The sequence below is a fragment of the Heteronotia binoei genome, chromosome 2 (genome assembly GCF_032191835.1).
Source record: "Heteronotia binoei isolate CCM8104 ecotype False Entrance Well chromosome 2, APGP_CSIRO_Hbin_v1, whole genome shotgun sequence".
Lineage (NCBI taxonomy): Eukaryota > Metazoa > Chordata > Lepidosauria > Squamata > Gekkonidae > Heteronotia > Heteronotia binoei.
Genome location: NC_083224.1, coordinates 74,064,625 through 74,086,525, shown reverse-complemented (window position 1 = coordinate 74,086,525; position 21,901 = coordinate 74,064,625). Strand labels below are relative to the sequence as shown.

The window sequence follows — 21,901 nt, the reverse complement described above, 5'->3', positions numbered from 1 at the left end:
TCTTGCTTTGCCAGAAACTGTGATTTGACACAAAGACATTATCAATGTAATTTTAAGGAAAAGTTATTTACCTTAATTCAGGGGTGCTAGAACAGTGTGCATTGGCTTAAGCAATCTTATGCGGCCTCCTATGTTTCTACCAAATTTTAATCAAGTGTAAGTTATATGAATTTATAAGCAGTGCTGTAGTTGACAGCTATCAGAAATTTATTTTTGAGGCTGAATACCTAGGTTGTGTGACAAAAGAAACATCTAGTTTCTAGATCACTGTACAGAAAACAGAGCATTGCTCTTTGAAAATATAGAAAGTGTCCATCAGTGTCTTAATTCAAACAAAAAAGAACCTCTGACATGCATGAAGTATGAAGTGCTTTTCTAAGACCTTCCAGACTTTTCTGATCTATTTTTGTATGTATCTTATTTGATTCAGAGCACCTCCTGAATCTTATGCAATGGCCAATTAAGGCAGCTCTGTGTGTTCTAGTGCGCCTACCTTTTGATTTATTTAATGACTAACCTCAATACTAAAGAAGTCACAGTTCTGGAGATTATGTTGAAGACAGATGTTATGGTTACAATGGGAGGTTTAAGATATTTTTCATTCTACAGGCCTGAAAACCAGTAAGACTACAAAGTGAAAAAGTCAGTGATACATACTATATATTAAGAAAGACTTTTATCAGTAAGTTAACAGTTTGTTGTTGATGTCATCAAAAATTAATGGAAAGAAAAAGGTTTTGCAGTGGAGAAATGTATCACAAAGTACCCCATTCCACTTCCAGTGAATATACTTTGAACTGTGCAGAATAAATAGTTTATCAGATCTATGTACAAGTTTGTTGTTCAGTTGCACAGTCGAGTCTGACTCTTTGCGACCCCATGGACAAAGTCACACCAGGTTGTGTTTATAAATACATGCCTGTCTAGTATTATATGCAAGAGATAATTAGCTCCATGGGAGATTGTACCAGAATTGCCTCAACCAGAAAATCTGGATTAAATTCTATCTTCATAATCCGAAGGCACATCTGGTAGTTCTTTTGCTTATGCTAGGGGCTTCTGTATGGTTGCTAATCTTCAGGTGTGGCTAGAGATCACCTGATATTACAATTGATCTCCAGGCAATGGAGATCAGTTCATCTGAGGAAATAGCTGTTGTGGAAGGTGGGTTCCATGATATTATACTCCATTGAAGTCCCTTCCCCCCAAGCTCCACCTTCCTCAAGCTTCACTCCCAAAATCTTTAGGTATTTCCCAATCCTAGGGTTCTGGCCCTAAGTATCACCTAAAAGAAACACTCCCTGAGAGTTCTTATAAATTATAAGTAACAGGGCAACTAAAATGATTACGGGGTTGAAACACCTCTCCTATGAAAAAAGATGAAGTGACTTAGACTATAGAAAGCAGACAGTTAGGAGAAGACATGTTAAAGATTTATAAAATTATGCAAGCAGTGGAGAAAGTAGATAGAGCTTTTTATCATTCTCTCATAATTAGGGTTGCCAGATCCAACTCAAGAAACATCTGGGGACTTTGGGGGTGGAGCCAGGAGCAAGGTTGTGACAAGCATGATTGAACTCCAAAGGGAGTTCTGGCCATCACATTTAAAGGGACCGTGCATATTTAAAATGCCTTCCCTCCATTTGGAAATAATGAAGGATAGGGGCACCTTCTTTTGGAGCTCATGGAATTGGACCCTCTGGTCCAGTCTTTTTGAAACTTGGGGGATGTTTTGAGGAGAGGGACCAGATGCTAAAATTTGGTGCCCCTACCTCAAAAAACAGCCCCCCCGAGCCCCAGACACCCATGGATCAATTCTCCATTATACCCTATTGGAACCAGTCTCCATAGGGTATAATGGAGTGTCTTTCCCCCACCCCCTGCTTTCTGATGACCCTGAGTGGAGGGGAGGGCCTCCAAACCAGGGGATCCCCTGCCCTCAACTGAGGATTGGCAACCATACTCATAATACCAATGGATTTGGTGGGCAATAGGCTCAGGACAAGCAAAAGGAAATATTTCATTATGCAATAAGTACTTAACTGTGGATACAGTGATGTACACCTGTGAAGATAGCTTTAAAAGGAAGGTAGACAGGTTCATGGAAGGTATGTCCATCAACAGCTAGTACCCATGGTGAATAAAGGTAACTTTCATATCCAGAGACACTAAGCCTCTGAAACCCAGGCCTATGAGGTTACACTGGGGGAAAGCCTAGGCCTCTATGTCCTATTTGTTGGCTGTCCAGGGTAGCTGGTTGGGCACAGTATGAAACAGGATGCTGGACGACTGGTCTGTTACAGCAGGGTTCTTCTTATGACTTGACTAAGCCCCACCCAAACACTCAGTGCCCTCACAAAACTGCAGTTTCCTAGATTCTTTGGCCATTAAAGGCTGTTAATGTAGCCATTAAAGGCTATTAATGATAGGACATTTTGAGGTCATTAATACATAGGGTCGCCGTAAGCTGGACATTATTTAACCACACATATTTGGGCCAAAATAAATATTATACCATTCACAGGTCCAACACATTGATCCTGATGCCATTTTAGATCTGAATTCAACCACGACCCAGTCTTGATTGGGTCCAGGCAATCTTATTACCCACCCCCTTCATGCCTTGAAAAGATGGAAGGGGGAGATAAAATTGCCTGGTCCTGCCACACTGCAGGCCTGATCCCCCTTGCGGTGTTTTTAAATAGCTGTTCAGCCCTAAAATAGCAATTACATCCATGGTTTGGACCACTGGATGATGTAATACCTTTATTCTAGTGCAGAAGTGCCCTTTGAGAACCAGGGAGAGTGATCATCTGAACCATGGAGCGGGAACCTTAATTATCCTCCTTTGGAATTAACAGTGCAATCAGTCTTGCAACTATACCAGTACCAAGAATGCCCATTTTAAAGTCAAATTTGAAGTGTATATAATCCAGAAAATATTAGACAAGCGTGTATTTATAAACACATAACCATCTGACAAAGACCTTGTTTGTTCTGCACAGTTCAAAATACAATCGTTGGAAGTGGAATGGGGTACTTTGTGATACATTTCTCCACCGTAAAACCTTTTTCTTTCAATTAACTTTTAATGGCATCTTCTTATATCTTAAGTCAACAACAACAAACTGATCACTAAATTATAAAAGTTAAGTCTGTTCTAGCATTGTCATTTCTGTACAGATGCTATATACTCCTGCATGCATCAGAAGGGACAGTAGATCAAATTAAAAGTTGAACAATGCCATTCTAAAAACACTTTCCTGGGAGTAAGCACCAACAAATAGGTTTGATTAGGATACTGACTGGATTGCATTTCAAACATTAGATGCTTCTTCCTTTCTCCATTCATCCTAATTTGCTTTCTATGGAACTATTTCTTTTGAGATGTGTGTGTGTGCACACACGCTTGTTGCATATGAATCTCAGTACAATGCAATGTAATGTGAAAATCACTTGCAATTTCCGTATGGCAAACAAAGGGAGTTTATGCACTCTCCCTCAAAATTTTATTGAAGAAGGAACATTTCTGAGCATTCTAGAAGTGTTCTAGTGTGTGGCTACCATTAGCAGGTAGAGCGAACTACTTTTGTTCTCCCATTTACCTGTCCTCTGACTCTAGCAACATAAATCTACTCCATGTCAAGTCTTCCATGTTGTTAGCTGCCCTGAGCCCGTTAGGGGAGGGTGGGATATAAGTGCAATAAAATTAAATTTTAAAAAAATAAAGTGCCATTTTATTTTTTTTGCTGTTGGAAGACTGTGAAATTGTACAACTTGTTGAAAAATCTGGGAGTTTTGGGGGGAAGGAAGGTGACATACCATTCCTACCTAATCTTTAGAGACACCCAATTGACCTGTTCTCACCATTCAAGTAAAAGCCTGACTACTCTGGGAAAATCCAATGGTTGGGGAAAGACAATTTGCTTTGTAACATGGGTTCACACTATATAAATGGGCAATCCTGCAACATAGACATTCAGCATCAATCCTTGTGATAGCCAGTGTGGTGTAGTGGTTAAGAGTGTCAAACTAGTATTTGGAGACCCAGCTTTGAATCGCCTCTCATGCCATGGAAGCTTGCTTAGGTGATCTTGGGCCAGTCACACACTCTCAGTCTGACCTACCTCACGGGATTGCTGAGAAGATAGAATGGAGGAATGGAGAATGATATAAGCCACTTTGAGTTCCCACTGGGGAGAAAGGCAGGGTACAAATAAATTAATAAAAATAGTATAAAGGATAACAACGTTCAAATCCAGTGGCACCTTTAAGACCAAGAATAAAACATGTTCGTCTTTGTTGTGAGCCAGTTTGGTGCAGTGGTTAAGTGCACTGACTCTAATCTGGGAGAACTGGGATTGATTCCCCACTTCTTCACATGCACTTTTTGAGTGAACTTGGGTCAGTCACAGTTCTTGAAAGAGCTGTTCTCTCAAAAGCAGTTCTCAAAAGAGCTCTCTCAGCCCCACCTACCTCACAGGGTATCTGTTGTGGGGAGAGAAGAGGAAAGGATATTGTAAACTGCTTTGAGACTCGGAGTGAAGGGTGGGGTTATAAATTCAATCTCTTCTTTTTCTTTTTCTTCCTCTTCAAGGTGCCACTGGACTCAAACTTTGTTCTGCTGCTTCAGACCAACATGACTACCCATCTGAATCTATCAGTATGAAAGACAGTTAAATGTCATTGCTGATTTTTATGTAATTTACAAAAGCAAACATGAATTGTTATACAGCCCTTGTTTTCCCTAAATAAAATAGCAGGATAATACAGATGTCCCAAGGGATATCAGCAGGGCTGTGATCCCTGTTGCCAGCACCAGATGGCTCTGTGCTTCCTTTTGCAAAACTTTTTACATGGCCTTGGCAAGTAACCCCAAAGGTCTGATCACAAGGTATCAATTTAATGTATTCTCTGTAAACACTCACATGAGAAGGGCACTCTGATCCACCCTCATTATTATTTAGGGAGATGAATTGGAGTAAATGCAGTATACATTAAAAGGTATCCTTAAAAACGTGGAGGTTTGTATACATTTGCAATAAAAAGCAGAGTAGTCTAAAAAATGGAAGATGGACAAAAGTTCTATCCAGGGGTTCAGACTAAAGCATATTCCAGCACAAAATATGTTTGTGTAGCTGCTGTCTAGGCAAGATTTTCCATTCCTAGTACAAAACAGAATGTGGAAGAGGTTTAAAAACAAAGATTATTTCACTCTGTGTTCCAAGTTGTTGTTATGAAGAACAGAAGATCCATATCTTTGACACTGCCTAAAAGGTGATATTTGTGTAGTCAGTTGTCCTTTAAAGGATGTTATCACTTTTAAAATAAATTTTTGTCACACAAATTCAGAGTAGCTAGACTACTTATTATACTGTGTAAATCTATAGAGAACATCAGGAATCCATTAGTTAGACTGGACAGGGTATATAATCTGAATCACCCAAACAACTCTGTCTCCAAAAAGTTCCTAATGTAAGCCTATTTTTTAAAAACAAACAAACCCAGAACTTTGTAGACTGGGTTAAATGTGTTTTAGGATCTTCTATGGCTGGTCTTACACCTCAAAATTTGTCAATGGATGGTGTTCTCAGGTGATGCATTTGGCTTGCATTCAATAAATGTATGCAACCCCTGGAGTTAGACTTTCTTTCTGTCACCAAATCAACAGTCTGTTAAAAAACAAAACAAAACTCTTGCTGTCTGGGACCATAACAACAATAGTTTCCTTTACTAACATTTCTCAAATGAAGTCCATGAATCCTTTGTCAGGACATGGGGCAAGCCCACATCACATCTAGCTAAAACAAATGTTGAAGTCACTCAGCTTTCTAAGAATGAAGGCCTCATGGAGAAGGGATGAGATTAGCTTTCCTCTTCTCTTTTGAAGGGCAGCTTATATAGCCACTACCTGAAGCTTCCAGAACACTCCAGAGCACGAGTCAGAAGGTTGCTAGGATAAAGCAGCTCAGACTTGTGACCCTTAATTGCCTCACTGGCACCAATGGAAAAAATAGTCATTTTAGGTATTTCATGTACAAAATTTCTGGTGTTTGCTGTTTTCAAGTACACAGATAAAGAGTCACAACTCCATATCCATAGACAGGATAGTCCATGCAGTTTCCAAAAAAATACCAGACCTTCAGGTTTTGCTTGACTTTGGTCTGTTTCTATTTCCATTAGCAGCTTCAGAAGTTTTTCAAGGTCCTTTCCCACCTCTGCTCACTTGGACTCTGGCTAGAGTTTCTGGCTAGAAGTAAAAGATTCTTCTCCTCCTGCACAAATTTGCTGCAAAGCAAGGGGTAAGATTAATTAGATCATGGGTTCCACCATTTTGAGTTGCGGTTCAGCTACCCTACCCTAAATTACTTAAGTTTGGTTTTAAAGTATAGCCAATATGGCCCTTACTATTTTGTTTTGGGGTCATAAGAGGATGGAGGCCACCATGGAATGTGAATGGCTTGTTGTACACTTTGAAAGAACACAGGGCAGTGCCTAGGAGTCTGTTTTTAAATCAAAATGTGGGTCCCTGGTTGTTAATGTCCAAGAACCACTTAAAAGTCTTGTTTATACCAGAAAATTGTGTACTTAATGAAGTTTACTTTTTATTTTTATTTTGCAGGCTTACCAAATTCCTATTTCATTCCTGTATTTGTCTGAAGGAAGAACTGAAAAAATGGGGCCTGTGGGGAAAGCCCATACTTGTCCCTAAAACTATTACCTCCAGATGCAACCATGACCTCCTCACTGTCCACCCCCACCCCCAAACTGGGGAACACTAGTGTGCAGTGGGGTAAGTCGGGCTACCACTTGGGGGGAAAGCTCAGCTACCTCTTAGGGTTACAGTTGCCAATCTCCAGGCAGGGCCTGGAGAGCTTCTAGAATTGCACCCCTAGAGTACAGATATCAGTTTCCATGGAGGAAACAGCTACTTTAGAAGGTGGACTGTGTGGCCTTCCCAAAACCCACCATCTGCAAATCTTCTACTCAGGGTTGCCAGCTACATCTTGGGTAATTGCTGGAGATTTGGAAGTAGCAAAGCCTGGAGAGAATGGAATTTGAAAAGGGGAGGGAGCTCGGCAGGTATGTGATTCCATAGAGTCCACCCTCCGAAGCTTCTATTTCCTTCAGAACTGTTTTCTGTCATCGGAAGATGCTTGTGGTTCCAGGAGAACTCTAGGCCCCACCTGGAGGATGTCAACAAGCAGTGTCCCTCAAAGAGGCTAATTCCATAGGCAGAAGACTGAAGCAATTCTTGGCAGGGTCAGTCTCACCATTAGGTAGGTTTCCATTGCAGGTAGGTTTCCATTGCAGAATACAAAGAAAATCACAAAGGAGGCGGACATTTGTTTTGTTTTATTAAAAGATGAAATTCTTTGCCCTTTAGGATCCAGAAAAGGCTACAGGAGGGAGGTTAATAGGTCCTGGCACACTGGGTGTCTTATCTAGTAACTTCCTTTCCTACCCTTCCTAAGTGTCCCTTTCTTTCTCTCGCCTTTTTCTGCGCTGTACTATGATTAATCATGTTTAGTGGTGCTTCCGAAAGGCTTGGTTCCCCTGTGATTGTTTATTTGAAAGTAACTCTCACCACCGAGTTTGATGGAGCCGACTCCCAAAGCGGCTCACAGCCTTAAAAGGCTTCGCTTCCCTTCGTTTATCAAGTTGTATTACGGAAGCATGGGGGTGGGGGAAGGTCCCAGAAAAAGGGACAAGCCAGGAAAACCTTCTGGCAAAGGAGCAGCAACGAAAACTGAAGCCTCTCTAGCGTCCTGAGTGAGGCCCCTTTTTCATAGTTCCTGGCCCCTGGCGTGTAAGAGAAATGATTACCGTGGGAAATGAGCTTTTCACATGCTCAGAGGCAACCTGCTAGGTCATGATTTCCGTCACTCCGACTTCTTAGTGCAGAGGAATTGTATTTCCGCTTCTCATGAAGCCCTTGAGTTGGCTTATAACCCACCCCATTCCACCCATCTCCGCAGCACCCCCTTCCCTCCTCCACTGCGCAAGCGCAGACTGGCCAAGCAGATGTTCCCTTAGCAACCGCGCCCAGAGCAGTGCCGCGGCCCCGCCCGCGCGTACGGCTTTGGAGGAGAAAGCGGCGAGCAGCCCAGCCAGCCCGCCCGAGGTGAAGTGGGGGGTCGGAGAGCCACACAGGCCTGGGCAGTAGGGTGATGGGGCGTAAGGCCCGCGGGCTTCTCCGCCGCCGCCATGATGCTGCTGAGCAGGAAGCCGGAGTGTCCTCTCACTGCAGGTAATGGCCTGGGCACGTCGCGGGAACGCGGCGGGGGGGGGGATTCCTTTTGGCTACCCCCTAAACCTCATCCTCTCCCGCAATGGTTCCTTCCACTCCTCTACCTAGCGTCGAAGAGAGAGCCTTTGGGCTCGCCAAGGGAGGGGGCGGCTAGCACGTAGAGTGGGAGTTAGGGGTTTCTGGCGTCTAGCGGAAGAGGAGAGACCTGGTATCGACCCATTGGTGTGCATGGATGTGGCCCGCAGAGGACGAGGAGACTACACTGCGTCTTCTCCATCCACTTTGGGCTCAGGGTTCTTTGGTCGCTGATCGTCCTCTTCATCTAAGAGGTATGTTTTGACTGGGTTGCTTTCCGCAAAAGCGATTAACTCGTAGAGTTTTCGGCTTTGGACGGGAAAGGCTCCACTTTTTTGCTTCCAAATTCTTCCTCTTTGTATCCCTTTGTGAACGCGGCAGTGACACCCTCCGTAGTGGCGTGTGTGTCGGGAGAGACTTCAGCCCGGCCAAGAGCTCCAGTTTGGGGGATGGTGGGAGGGCAGGGAAGAGGCGAAAACGGGGCTGCGGTGCCAGATCCCGGGTACTGCTAAGCACGTGTGGTTGTCATTAAGGGTCTGGTCTTTTGCCTGAGATTCCAAGGGCCACGTGGTGGAAAGGGGCAGAACTGGGAGTTCTGTGCCACTTTTACTTGGGAAGCCCTAACAATTCCGTGGTGCTTACTCGCAGGTCGATTTGCCGAGACTTGCAGCCCGTGTAAGAGTTATATGCGTGCTCTCACTTAACTTGGAGTGAAATCAAACGACAAATTTCAGACGGAGCCTCACGAGACGTTTCCTGAAGCTTAGATCTAGGATGGTTTCCCCAGGAGACCAATGGAAACTCCCATCACTGGAGAGATTTTAAAAACTAGTCAGAACAAAGCGCCCAGCGTCCCAATGTAACGGACAAGCCGACCAGAATCAGAAGGATTGATGGGGCGGCCTTTGCCTGACAATAGGAAACGGCTTTGATTTCCATTGTCTTTTTCTTGGCGTTTGTAACAGTTGTTTTGTTATGTCTTGGCGAGTTTAACCATGGGCTGAAATAGTCTGTTATTACTAGGTATTCTGGGGCTTTAAGAGGCTTTGACGCAAGCTGGATTCCTTCAGAATTTTGCATAAGGCAGGAACATAATACTTTTTTTTTTCTTTTGGCAACTTAGTCGATTCTTTTTCCTGTGTTTTCAATTAATGTGGGACAAGCAGTTTTCATTCTTTCTGATCAGCTGTAGTTCTCACATAACAGTTTTGCTTACAATCCAAGTTTAAAAGCAAGCCAGAATCTCTACTGAATAAGACTGTTCTGCACTTTCTCTTCACATTGTGCGGTATTTTTCAGTTTCCACATATTTTGCAGACAGCAATTAGAAAAGGAGAGAGCACATGGGTTGTTGTTTTTTTATACACCAGTCACCACCAGAATCTGGAGTGTGACAAAAACAATTCATTCAGCTTCTGGGAGAATGAGGAATAGTGGGCATAGGCTAAAGTTGGCTGGTTGGGATGCGACTTAAATGTCTAGTCAGAGATCAACTAAAACGTTATTAAGAGAACCTTTACAGATCCATCCTGTGTATGTTTGCTTGGAAGCAAGTGCTGATTCCAATGGGGTTTATTTTCCAGGAAACATCTATATGATAGCAGGCTTTTTGAAAGTAAACTGGATTTTTCCCCAAATAAATATAATATTTATAAAACAGATTAGTTTATGTTCCTGATGTTAAGTTGTTGTAGAGGATATTACTGGCAAGAAGTAGTGAAAAATTGCTATGTTCCAAATTGACAGCTTAGCTTGCTTTAAAATGAATTTATCTAGTGTTTATTGACTCCTTATGTGGCCATTTGTCAGCATGTGTATTACATACCATTTTTGGATAAAGACTTTAAGCTAATCTGACACTTTGCAACATGACTGGTGGATCCAATTTTAGAACTTGCTTGAAAAACAAATTCTGAAGATCCCATATTTATTTGAAAGGATGATGACCCTAAATGTAAGATGATTCCTTTAAAATATTATACACAAAAAAGCTTATTATTTGCATAACTGTAAGTGTTATGCAAATGTAAAATGACCCTCTCTTTTGTATACCTGTGAAAAAGCTAGTCTTGTATTTGAATAAATATTGACATAACTGTTTTGCCTTAAGAAACTAGTAGGCTCATTACTGCAATGTCCTTGCCATGTTTTAATCCCTGTAAAAGTTACTACATTTTTTTAAAAAATTCCTGCTTGCTGTTAGAGTTTGTTTCAATTGACCATCTTGTTATTTCCAGCCAGGTTTGGAGATGGCTTGTACGATTCCTACATGAGAATAGATCAGATGAGATATTCAGATCCTACAAATGAAGACTGCAGCCCTTCTGGACTTCCTTCTCTGGGAAGACCTAATGTAAGTCGTTTTGACTTGCTTGGATTCTGTTACATAGAACCGAGCAAGCAGAAGGTCAATCCATTGACACAACAGGATATTTTTACAACGTTGTACATGATGATAATAAGTACTATTCTGTGCTCAGTTTTTCTAGTACTTTTTCTGCATGCAGTTATCAAGCCAACTTGATGAAAAAGTATGATAAAACTTCATGATATTAATCTGCTTTTTGTTTGTAGTTTTATTAATCTACCATGTCTTTGTGTTCTAATTAGTGCAATTGTATAAATACGTTTTATGGAGGTGATCACCCACCTGCTGCTTTGCTTACCTTTGTGCTTCTGTCATTCCTGCCACCAAGAGCACTATAGATTAGAGAGGAGCTCCTGGCATGAAAGATGCCCTCCAGCAACTATGCACAGAGAAGGGAATGGCATGCCATAACTCAGTTCTCCTGGCTAGAGAACTGAGTTAAGAAAATTGACAAGTCTTTCGTAGGTAGGCCGTAAGCTTAGAATTCTTTACCTGGGAGTCTCTTCCTCCTTGGCTGGCCATTCAGGTAATCAAATAAGACTGAAATATGAGTATCAGTTTTAAACTTCCCAGCGCCTTTCAAGCATGTGTCCTCTCTTATGCCACTCAACATAAAGAGTAAGAAATCAGTTCTCTGGTTCATTTTGGTCTCCCATTTAGTAAATAAGGCTATGTTTTAATGACAGGTAAACTTGAATCTTGAACAGTGGGGAGATTTCCTGTTGAAAAATTGATTGAGGGGAAACAAATAACAAAACACTAGTGGCTTTGAATGTTCTCCCACGGGGAGGGGGGAGGAAGAATGTAGACTAAGATTGGCCAGTGAGTGTGTGTTGGTGTATGTATTGGCCTTCATCCAGAGGGGAAAGCGCTTGCAAAGCAGCCTTAGCAACTCTAGTTGACTGCTGCTGTGGCTGCTGCTGCTGCTGCATTAACATTTAGACAGTGATGCTAGTTGTGCCCCCTTGTCTACAAGCAGTTTTACTTGTCACTGGCAACTAGGCAAGTGTCCAACTGAAAAGTTTAACTAGTATCTTTCTTTATAATCTACAGGTCTTGGCTGTGTGTGTGTTAAGCAGCAGTTTCTGATTGTAATAGCATAAGAATGTTACTTCTTTGGGAACACTATTGTTTTCTGTTGCTTGGATTCTATTTTTGTGGAAATGATACATTTCTTAATAAGAGTTGTATCTTTTTTGTGGCCGAGACAAAGTGTCTCAGTGGGATTGCAGCAATTATATCCAGCTGTAGACACAATCTTAATTTAAGACAGTCTTTAAATACTTTCCAAAGACAGTGAATTCTATTCTGCATGAAACCAAAGGTTGCGTTTATAGTTTGATAAGTGAGAGAAGAAACTGGTACATACAGTATATAATTCCATCGTCCTGTCATGCCAAGATTGGAAATCTGTGGCTTTAAGACAGAAGGAAGAAATATATTCAAATGTGAAAGAAATTTAAAGACAAACTTGTTGAATTACGACTTTTGTAGACTGGTGCGTATTCACTAAAGTGTCATAGGCATGCACTCTCTCTCTCTCTCTCTCTCAAAAAAACACTTGTAGGTGTGAATGCCCATATAAGGAAATACTGCCATAATATTTCATGAAATACTACATTTTACAAAAATAGAGTATTTAAACCATCATTCCAACTCATTATTTGGCCTTCCTCCTGATTTTGGCACTGGGGAGAGATTCCCACTATACTGTTTGGTACTGCAGAGAGATCCCACTTCTCCCTCCATCTGACTGTTGATGACCATCATAAAGAGCCAGTTTGGTGTAGTGGTTAGGAGCGCAGACTGTAATCTAGGAGAACCGAGTTTGATTCCCCACTCCTCCGCATACACCTGCTGAGTGATCTTGGGTCAGTCACATTTCTCTCAGAGCAGTTATCTGAAGAACAGTTCATGAAAGAGCTCTCTCAGCACCACCTATCTCACAGGGTGTCTGTTGTGGGGAGAGGAAGGGAAGGAGATTGTAAACTGCTCTTAGACGCCAAGTGAAGGGCAGGGTATAAATCCACTCTCCTCCTTCAACATCTCCTTCCTCTTCCTACCTATTACATTCCTTTCCCCTATGGTTCTGAAAATGTAATTTGCCTCCTTTTGGCTTCACCACTTCTCAGTGCATGGGTTGGCATTGAAAAGGATTGGCAAAGGAGGAGGCTTACATGCTCAGTGGTGGCTGGGGATGGGAAGACAAGATGACGAGAGCCATGCAATTTAGTTGTATTTGCCAAATGAAGACATCACAGAGATTAGGTAGGCATGATGTTTGTCTGTCTTCCATTATAAATAAGCTTTTTAAAAAGGTAAAACTACTTCCAATTTCAGATTGTCCAATCTTGTTGATTGGTGACATAAGCCCTCTTTTATATTTTCATGTATAAAATTGTTTGAACTATAAATTTTCAAAACATGTTTGTAATCCTGCTATCATCAATGCACTTCCTAAGGAGTACGTCCCCCTGGACTTACTTTTGAGTAAACATTCTTAGGGCTGTGCTTTTAAATGAAGCAGTACTGGGAGAGGACTGATGCTTTGGGGCCTAAGCGATATGGGGAGCTTTCAAAAAGCTCTAAAGCTGCTGGTACAAACCACCTGTGTTGTCAATCAGTTCTCTTGGCTGCTAACAGCTAGGGTTATGTGTAAAGTAAATTGTGGCCCAAGGTTTCGAAGAGGAAGTGTTGGAAGGAGGGCGATGGGTTGCTTTGAAGTCATCTGATTGGAAATGGAACTTGAAGTTAAAATTATTATATGGGTCAGTCTGCCAGAAGTCATTATCCAGCTGGGTCTTCTGCTTGTGAGAGGGCCCTTTGTATCCCAGCTGTCCCTATTCGGTCAGGTTACCAAAGCTGGACAACAAGATTTGGAATCCTGACCAGGTGTGAAGCTTGTTGATAGATAGGGGAAGAGGGGGCTAGTTTCTCTGTAAATCTGAGCTGAAGTCTGCTGTATGGAAGTTAGAGGCTTATAATATCCAGTACATTTAGCAAAATCATCAAACAGGACAAATTGTGTTATGGTTTTACACCTGCTAAAAATGAAGCATAAATACAACTTTCAAATATTAGCTCACTTACAGAATATATATGTTTAAGAATAATATTTATATATTAAAAGAATATTGTACAGAATTGCGTGTTTAAAGCTCTAAACACTAGAAGCTGTACATTTCCAGGGAGATGTGCTACACTAATGGCAAACTGACTGGGGGTGCTGAGAGAAGTCTTTCTCTAAATACTCATCCCGTGCAGCTTTCAGACAATGGTAACTCTTGATTAAAAGCAACTAGATGCTAATATTACTGAAGCATAGCAATTGTAAAACAACAGTACCCTAAGCTATTGTTCCTTCTAGTGCTAAAAGAAACCACATAAGCTTTGGCCAGACAGTTAATGGTTTGTGCACACTTACTTTTGAGTAAAAATATATTGGACTAAATTGTGATAGGGTTATAGTTAATTCCAAGTTGTATTCTGATTATTTATCTTTTTTTTTTTGTCAATGTATGTAGGAGAATGGTCTTTGTCTTTGCCATTTCATTTCTAAGTATTTGTGTTGATCCAAAGGGATTTAACTCATTCTTACAGGTTTATAGCAGAAAGCTTATCTAACTCTATAGTAAAACAATATTGATGGCTTAAGATCATTATTCTTAAAAGTAATTTAATAGAAAACGGGGCAGAGTTACAGGGTGCTGTTTTTCCACCATCTTAGAACTTAACTGCATTATTTAGCTCTGTTCCAGAGAGCTGAGGTGGTGAAGATAATGGATGTTTTCAGTACTGGTTGTGATGGATCCCTCAAAGGTCTTAGACATAGTCACTCATGTGCTTTGGTGTCACATTTTGTCAGGATATCAGGATCAGCTTGTGATAGGTTGTTCATTTATGACAAGTATTGAAAGGTTGTTAGGGGCAACCATGTGTTGTATACTTGGTGTGTGCTTTGCAGGATCCCATGGATTTGTTTTTTGTCACCCTGAGAGCCAAAATAGGGAATGAATTCTAAGGAGTTTGTAGTGTATCTAGATTCCCCATTTGTACAAGGTGTGAGAACAGCATGTGAGTGTAGTATTTAAAGGATATGTAGGGGGCATTAATTTTTTTAGTGCCCAGAATTGTTGCAATGTTGCAAATTTGTAGGCCAGTTGTACTGCGCATGGTGGAAAGACTATGATCTGCTGAACATGTGATGCTCACAATTTTCCACATAGTGTTTACGGCAAGGAGAAAGGGCCTCTGATTCCTCCTTACTGTAAGAGCTTTGAACCTGCTCTGCAAAGGTTCTGGGAAAGAGAATGGCTGGCATTCAACTCATCAGTTTGCCAAGTAGTTTGAATGCCCAGTCAAATAATACTAAACCAATCACTATTAAAAAGTTCCTGAGAGGTAGCTCTGCTAGTTGTTGCAGTGACAACAAGCTTTCATGGCACTCGTAACAACTAAAGCATTTTATTATTTTATAATAAGCTTTGGTAGACTAGAGCCCACTTCCTCACATGCATAAGACACTCATTCCTGAAAATGTGTGTTGCATTAAGATTTTAAGTTGGCACAAGACTCCTGTTCATTTAAAAAAAGTTATCATTGCATTTTTAATATCTAATTAGTAGCTAAACATTTGTCTGGTACCCACCTTCCCCCAGTATTTGCACAGCACATGTTTGATAACTTTAGCTGCTCTGTTGATGAACTATATTAAGCCCTGAACAATGCCTACTCTTACCCATAGTACATGTGCAACAAGCATTTGCTTATTTTTCAGGCTTTTAAAACCAGATAAGTCCATTTCTTTTGAAGCTGAAACAGCTATCCTTATTTAAATTTCACAGTGCTTCCCCAGTTGTTATATTGAAAGCATTTTTGAAGTCTTTTGATTGATTTATTAGTAATTTGTATAACAATTGTGTTTAATAGACTAACTTAAATAGTTAAGCAGACAGCTAGTCTAATACTAACTGTAGTCTTAAAATATGTATCTGATGTGGGTCCCAACTTTGTTGGTGTTTGGATGCCTTCTTGACAGTTCTGGTTGAAGAGCAAGAACAAAGCAAGTATGTTCTCTCTAAGGCTTTTTAAAAATGATACTTTGCTTATGAGAGAAGTTGTCTTTAGGGCAGTGTGATAAGAACCAGACAACTGCTAAAGGGAAGATTAATATTTTATAGATGTTGAAGTTGGTAGTTAATTTCTTCACTGTACCCCCAGAGGGAAATAGGTGGGTAATAGAAACTGGGCAAAGATAGGCATCACTGATTCATGGATGGAATTGTTGATGGGTGTTGGAAAGCAAAGGTGAAAACTTGGCATGCAGAGAAATGAAGAAGGGGAGCTTTGCAGCATTAATAACCTCTGTCAGAGTTTTCTGCAAGTCTTTTTGTGTATTTGTGTGTGTATCCAACCCATGGACTAATAATTAGACCTCATCTTTAAAAAGATTATTAGAAACCCATGTTTGGTTTTTTTAGCATAACCTCAATGTATTTCTTCTTTGAATGACTGTCACAATGAAGTCCATGTTGTAAAATAACGTATTGCTCCTTAGTAGCTAGAAAGTTTAGTCACAATACATCTATTCCACAGCAGAGAATTGAAGTAGCAACTGTGTCAGGGTATTTGGGAAGGTGAAGAGCCTTTGCTAGACCATGCAGTTGGCTAAGATGAAGCAGCCTAAGAAGGATGAAGTAGCCAATAAGTGACTTTGAAGTGGTATTTCCAGTACTGTGCTTTGAGAAATAAAACGTGTACTGTGTGTGTTAGAAAGCTAGTTTAATTTGAGCTGTTATGATTAAGAGATTCTGGCGCTAACAAAATTAGCAATTTGGTCATTGAGATGGCTGGACAGCGTTACTGATGTAACTAACATGAAATTGAGCAGACTTCGGAAGAAAGTAGAAGACAGGAGGGCCTGGTGTGACTTTGTCCATGGGGTCTCAAAGAGTCGGACTCGACTGCAACTGAACAACAACATAGAGGGGGAAAGTAAAAATTTTATGTTATAGTTTGGGGGCGGGGGGGGGAGATAAGGAACTTAGCGTAGAGAAACCCATTTCTTGACAACTAGGTGTCACTGTATGCATGTCATTAACTTCCTGAATCAATGTCTGGTTTCAAGCCATTGAGGAAATGCATTTCTCACACTTGGCTGGTTTTTCTTTCTGAGCATGAAAGCTAGAAATTTATTTTTAAAAGACAAAGACTGATATTTTTCTTGTTTGTTCTATGCCAGATCCCATGTGGCTCAGCATGTAGGCAGAGTTCCCACCAATCTTGGGATAGATTACAATCTGGGACCAGGAATGTTTCTCACTTTCTTTTTACAGGAAGGAGTCTGAAATAGTTCTCTCTGTCTTGGAGGCACCCAGCTGCCTCATATGGTATGCAGCTCCAAAGTTTCCCCTCTCCTGCCTTGTCAGCTACTAGCTATTTTGTTTTTATTTCTTTTCTCATTTAACTGATATCAGAAACTCAGTCTTGTGTATCTTCAGAATTGTTTGATATCACAGCTAGTATCCCTTTTTAAACACTATCATATTATATTTAAACTGGAAACTCCCTTTTCTCCTCTCCATTTAGGTTACAGATAAACATTTTATGCAGGAAAAAAATTACAATTTGAGTTCATTTCCGTTTGGATACCCTGCGCATTTGGACCATTTTCCTTCACTGCAAAATTGGAGGGAGAATATTTGTGAAGTACTTCAGACTCTTGTTGGGACAGGAGAGCAGACACTTCATAAATGGAGCTTTTTTGACAACTGAATTCCGTATTAGTTTGCAGAAAATTTGTGCCATTTTGATCTGTTTGCTGTGAGCAGCGTACTGACTTAGAATTTTACAGTGTCTGTCATTCTTTTTCTGCAGTTCAGCCATAAGCCCAGCGAAGAATGTGTTACTAAAATGCTTATTCTGTGGATCATATTTTCTATGAGTTCCTGGAAAGGTGTGTGTTTCAAAATGTACTGTTCACATTTTCCAGACAGATAGCAGTTAAGCAATAATCATGAAGAATGTGGATCTGAGGTCCTAAAAGCCTACATTTCTCAGCCAACATCTTAAACTATGTGCAAGTTTCTTTTTTCCAGAAGTATTTTGCTACTTTATTTGGATGATAGGCAATAACTTGCTGTAAATGAACAGGACAGCATCATTCGTGAGTTGTCTTCAGTCTTTTGTATATTTTTACTTGAAAGCTGCTATTTTCAGTTTCATGGGCTGGTTGTCTTTGTTTTGAGATTAAAGACTAAAATGGAAAACATGTTTCTGATTGATTCACATATATTGCACTTTATAGTACTGCATCTCGCAACTTCCATGCAGTGTTGCACCAAGAGCATAAATATGTGCATTGTTTCTACTGGAGATGATCCACACTAAAATCCAGTAAAAGCAAAATACTTCATGATTTTTCTTGCCAGCTTAAGTTCTCTTTTGGGGACTGTGGAAAATATGTAAGTACTAATTAGCATAGGGAAATGGAAGTTTATTTATTTTTTTTTTGCAGGGCTTAGATCTGATTCAAAGTGCTCTCTAGATGTAAACTTCACCAAATTATGCTTTCAAATATGATTCCATTTGGAGTTACTGGGAACTGTAGATGCGTATTTGATGGCAGCATGGAGTCCTTGGTAACAAAATCATTCATCCATTGCCCTGGTCAGCCTTTCATCCTAACGTTCTATCATATCCTGCTGCTTCTTCTGTATATCTTCTGCATGCTTATTTGTGACATTCTTGCTTCCTTGTATGTGTCCGTACAAGGTTGGAACTTTCAGGCAAGTGAATAGCATCAGTTTGTTGGTTGCTACAATTTTTTTTATCAGTTTCCATATGCTGGGATGGAGTCAGTGTTGCATAGTTGCTTTGTGCATGCTAGTCTAAAATAATTATCTTAAAATAAATAAAAGTAGTATATTTGTGCTTATTCTAAGAAAATCATGGCGGTGTTGCTCTGTTAAAATGAGAATGAAATACTGAAGACATTTTCTTTCATCCTTACAGGTGACTGCTAACAAGGTCACGATGAAGGATCATCCTTTGACGGGGAGCCAAGTCAAAGTTGAGCAGTTGTTTGAAGATTCTGGGAATCGAAGAAGCAGTACTCTCCAGTCATCTGGGGTAAATGGCTCTGAGAGGTCCTTTCCTACTCCAGCAAAAGAGAAAAGTGTAGACAACATAAGCACCACCAAAACTAGTGGCAGCTCTTCAAAAGCACAGAAAACTGGTGGTCAGTCTCCAGATCAAGCATTGAAGCAATACAAACACCAGTTAACAGCCTATGAACAGCAAGAAATATTGAACTTTCCTGAAATTTATTTTGTGGGTCCAAATGCAAAGAAAAGGCAAGGAGTCATTAGTGGCCCCAACAATGGCGGATATGATGATGAACAAGGCAGCTATATTCACGTGCCTCACGACCATCTTGCCTACCGATACGAAGTACTTAAAATAATTGGAAAAGGCAGTTTTGGCCAAGTAGCTAAAGTTTATGACCACAAACACCACCAGCATTTGGCCTTAAAAATGGTACGTAATGAGAAGAGGTTTCATCGCCAAGCAGCAGAAGAAATTAGAATCTTAGAGCATCTCAAAAAACAGGATAAAACTGGCAGCATGAATGTTATCCACATGCTGGAAAGTTTTACCTTTCGGAATCACATATGTATGACTTTTGAGCTCTTGAGCATGAACCTGTATGAACTGATTAAAAGAAACAAGTTTCAAGGCTTCAGTGTGCAGCTTGTGCGCAAGTTTGCCCACTCCATACTGCAATGTTTGGAGGCTCTTTATAAAAACAAAATAATACACTGTGATCTGAAACCTGAGAATATTCTTCTAAAGCAACAGGGACGGAGTGGAATCAAAGTGATTGATTTTGGGTCGAGCTGTTTTGAGCACCAAAGAGTCTACACATACATCCAGTCTCGATTCTATAGAGCCCCTGAAGTCATTCTGGGAAGCCGTTATGGGATGCCCATAGACATGTGGAGTTTTGGCTGTATTCTGGTGGAGCTGTTGACTGGATACCCTCTGTTTCCTGGAGAAGATGAGGGTGACCAGCTGGCTTGTATGATGGAGCTCCTTGGAATGCCACCACAGAAGCTTCTGGATGCATCCAAACGAGCCAAGAACTTTATCAACTCAAAAGGTCATCCTCGCTATTGCACAGTAACAACACAGTCAGATGGAAAAATGACCCTGAGTGGTAGCAGATCACGTAGGGGGAAAATGCGTGGTGCTCCTGGCAACAAGGACTGGGTCACAGCATTAAAAGGCTGTGATGATGCTTTGTTTATAGAATTCTTAAAGGAATGTCTTAACTGGGATCCTTCTGCACGAATGACTCCTATCCAAGCTTTAAGACATCCTTGGATTTGTAAGCGAGTACCTAAGCCACCCAGTGTGGATAAAACACCAGGCAAACGGATTGCTCATTATACAAGCTCTTTCCCAGGGATAGGTTCCAGATTACCCCCTGTTGTTGGGGTGGCCAGCAAGCTGAGAGCTAATCTAATGTCTGACTCAAATGCCAGTATACCTCTATGTACTGTGCTACCAAAATTGGTCAGCTAATAGAGAATTATGTATTCCCAGAGTACATACCCTGTGTTTTTAATTGTCTCTTTGAAACCTGTAAACTAAATGCAGAAGTCTTTTAAAAAGAGAAAGATTTAATTTTTATTTAACACTAAATCTTGTATAAAAACTGAATCCAAACATAAGCATTTTAAGGGCTATGATTTATCAAGTTGTTTCAGCTGGAATGTGGTGCTTGTTATGTCACTTTTGATAAGTCAGCACATTTGTTTGTTTGATTGAGGTTACACACTGTAACAGATGGATTTTATAGTGATGTTGTAATAAAACTCAAACCATTTCTCATGGTTACAGTGTGTATAATTTACTTCAAAACAGTTTGAGGGTATATAAATTGTTCATTTAATTAAACCATAAATGAAAATATTTTACAGAACGACGGTTCAAATCATAAGTTTTTGCTACATAGATACCAGTGGTTGAACTCTGGGTTTAAATGTACTTGGTTCTCTTTCCCAGCCCTGTCAGCCTAAATTTATTGAGTTCACAGCTTGGCATTAGTTTGTGGAGGTAGAAATGCCTTCAGAAAAAAATTCAGAGTAAGTTTCTTTAAATTACGGAGAACGACATCTTCATTTCTGAGCGAGTGCAATTTTCAGTGCTCTACATAAGTAATAGTTTGCAAAATTAGAGATACCAAGCATTTAATGCGAAAGATGATGGTGTCCCCCTGTCCCTGGACAGTTCACCAGCACACATATTGGTGTTTCAAACATTTTGTTCAATAAACACGTAATATATGTTTGAAGACCATAAAATAAAAGTGGTAGATTAAAGTATATGCAAGCTTGCTTTGGAGCTTATTTTCCCTACTTGTTCATCAGCAGCAAAAATTTCTTTTGCCAAGCCTTGTAGTAGTTTTCCCTAAACTTAAGGCATCTTGTATGTGCACATGATTCAATGTAATCTGAACCAGGCTTCCTGCTGACAGGAAATTGTTGGTTACCCCATCAGAGGCATTATTGGTTTGATTTGCAAGATATTAGTCCTGACCAAACAATTAAGTCTGACTAAAACTTTGAATCTGTTTTCTGCATTTGGTTTTATTCTTCCATTCTGTAAAGTTGTTTCTGGGGAGATCCATTCATACTGAGCAAATTTATCGCTTACAGTGGATTCTGAAATACTATAAGGAGAATATTTTTTCTGGTTTTTTCCAAGTTCATATGTAACTGATATGAAGAAAGCTTTATTTGCAGCCTCATTCAAAACTGCATTTGAGTTAATTATTTATATACACATATGCACTCACTGGCTGGTATCACAAATGCTGTGGCATGTACTTGTGTCACTATTGCACTTTGATCCTAAGTATACTCAAATTTCAGTGGCACCTGCTGTGTGGATTGTTGGTAATGGTCCTTTTGAGTAGGCTAACGTTGGGAGTCTTGGGTTTTTCTGCCTAGAGCAATTATTCTATACATCAATGACCATAGAACTGTTCTATAGTGCTACACAAACTGTTCTGATTCAATTGAAATAGTCTACCTTTCCTGTATGTCAGCCATATCGGCTGTAATATGGTCCCCTTCTTTGAAATGGAATTTGTAATCGGTGACAAATTGTCATAGTATAAATTCACTAATTGATTGAAACAG

General features: G+C 40.3%; 2 protein-coding genes across 4 annotated transcripts in view; both read left to right on the top strand.

Annotated features, from left to right (window-relative positions):
• The window catches only part of RASSF5 (Ras association domain family member 5), a 358,578-nt gene that overhangs the window by 195,913 nt on the left and 140,764 nt on the right, over positions 1-21,901 (top strand). The gene's annotated exons all lie outside the window — the stretch shown is intronic.
• On the top strand, positions 7,976-20,578 carry DYRK3 (dual specificity tyrosine phosphorylation regulated kinase 3). Of its 3 annotated transcripts, none has more exons than XM_060231282.1 (3): positions 7,976-8,251; positions 10,564-10,679; positions 18,708-20,578. In XM_060231282.1, the coding sequence occupies exons 1-3, from the start codon at positions 8,209-8,211 to the stop codon at positions 20,277-20,279; spliced, it is 1,731 nt and encodes a 576-aa protein (XP_060087265.1). In that variant the 5' UTR covers positions 7,976-8,208; the 3' UTR covers positions 20,280-20,578. The 3 variants fall into 3 exon arrangements, with proteins under 3 accessions (XP_060087265.1, XP_060087264.1, XP_060087266.1); XM_060231281.1 differs by having other exon boundaries at positions 8,044-8,251; positions 10,568-10,679; XM_060231283.1 differs by lacking the exon at positions 7,976-8,251 and adding an exon at positions 17,571-17,649 and having other exon boundaries at positions 10,561-10,679.

What these genes read in the sequence shown, in the direction of transcription:
- DYRK3 (XM_060231281.1), top strand. Translation starts at nt 8,172, where the DNA reads ATGGGGCGTAAGGCCCGCGGGCTTCTCCGCCGCCGCCATGATGCTGCT. An exon ending in GGAGTGTCCTCTCACTGCAG is followed by an intron (nt 8,252 to 10,567) that starts GTAATGGCCTGG and finishes ATTTCCAGCCAG; the next exon opens with GTTTGGAGATGGCTTGTACG. An exon ending in CTTCTCTGGGAAGACCTAAT is followed by an intron (nt 10,680 to 18,707) that starts GTAAGTCGTTTT and finishes TCATCCTTACAG; the next exon opens with GTGACTGCTAACAAGGTCAC.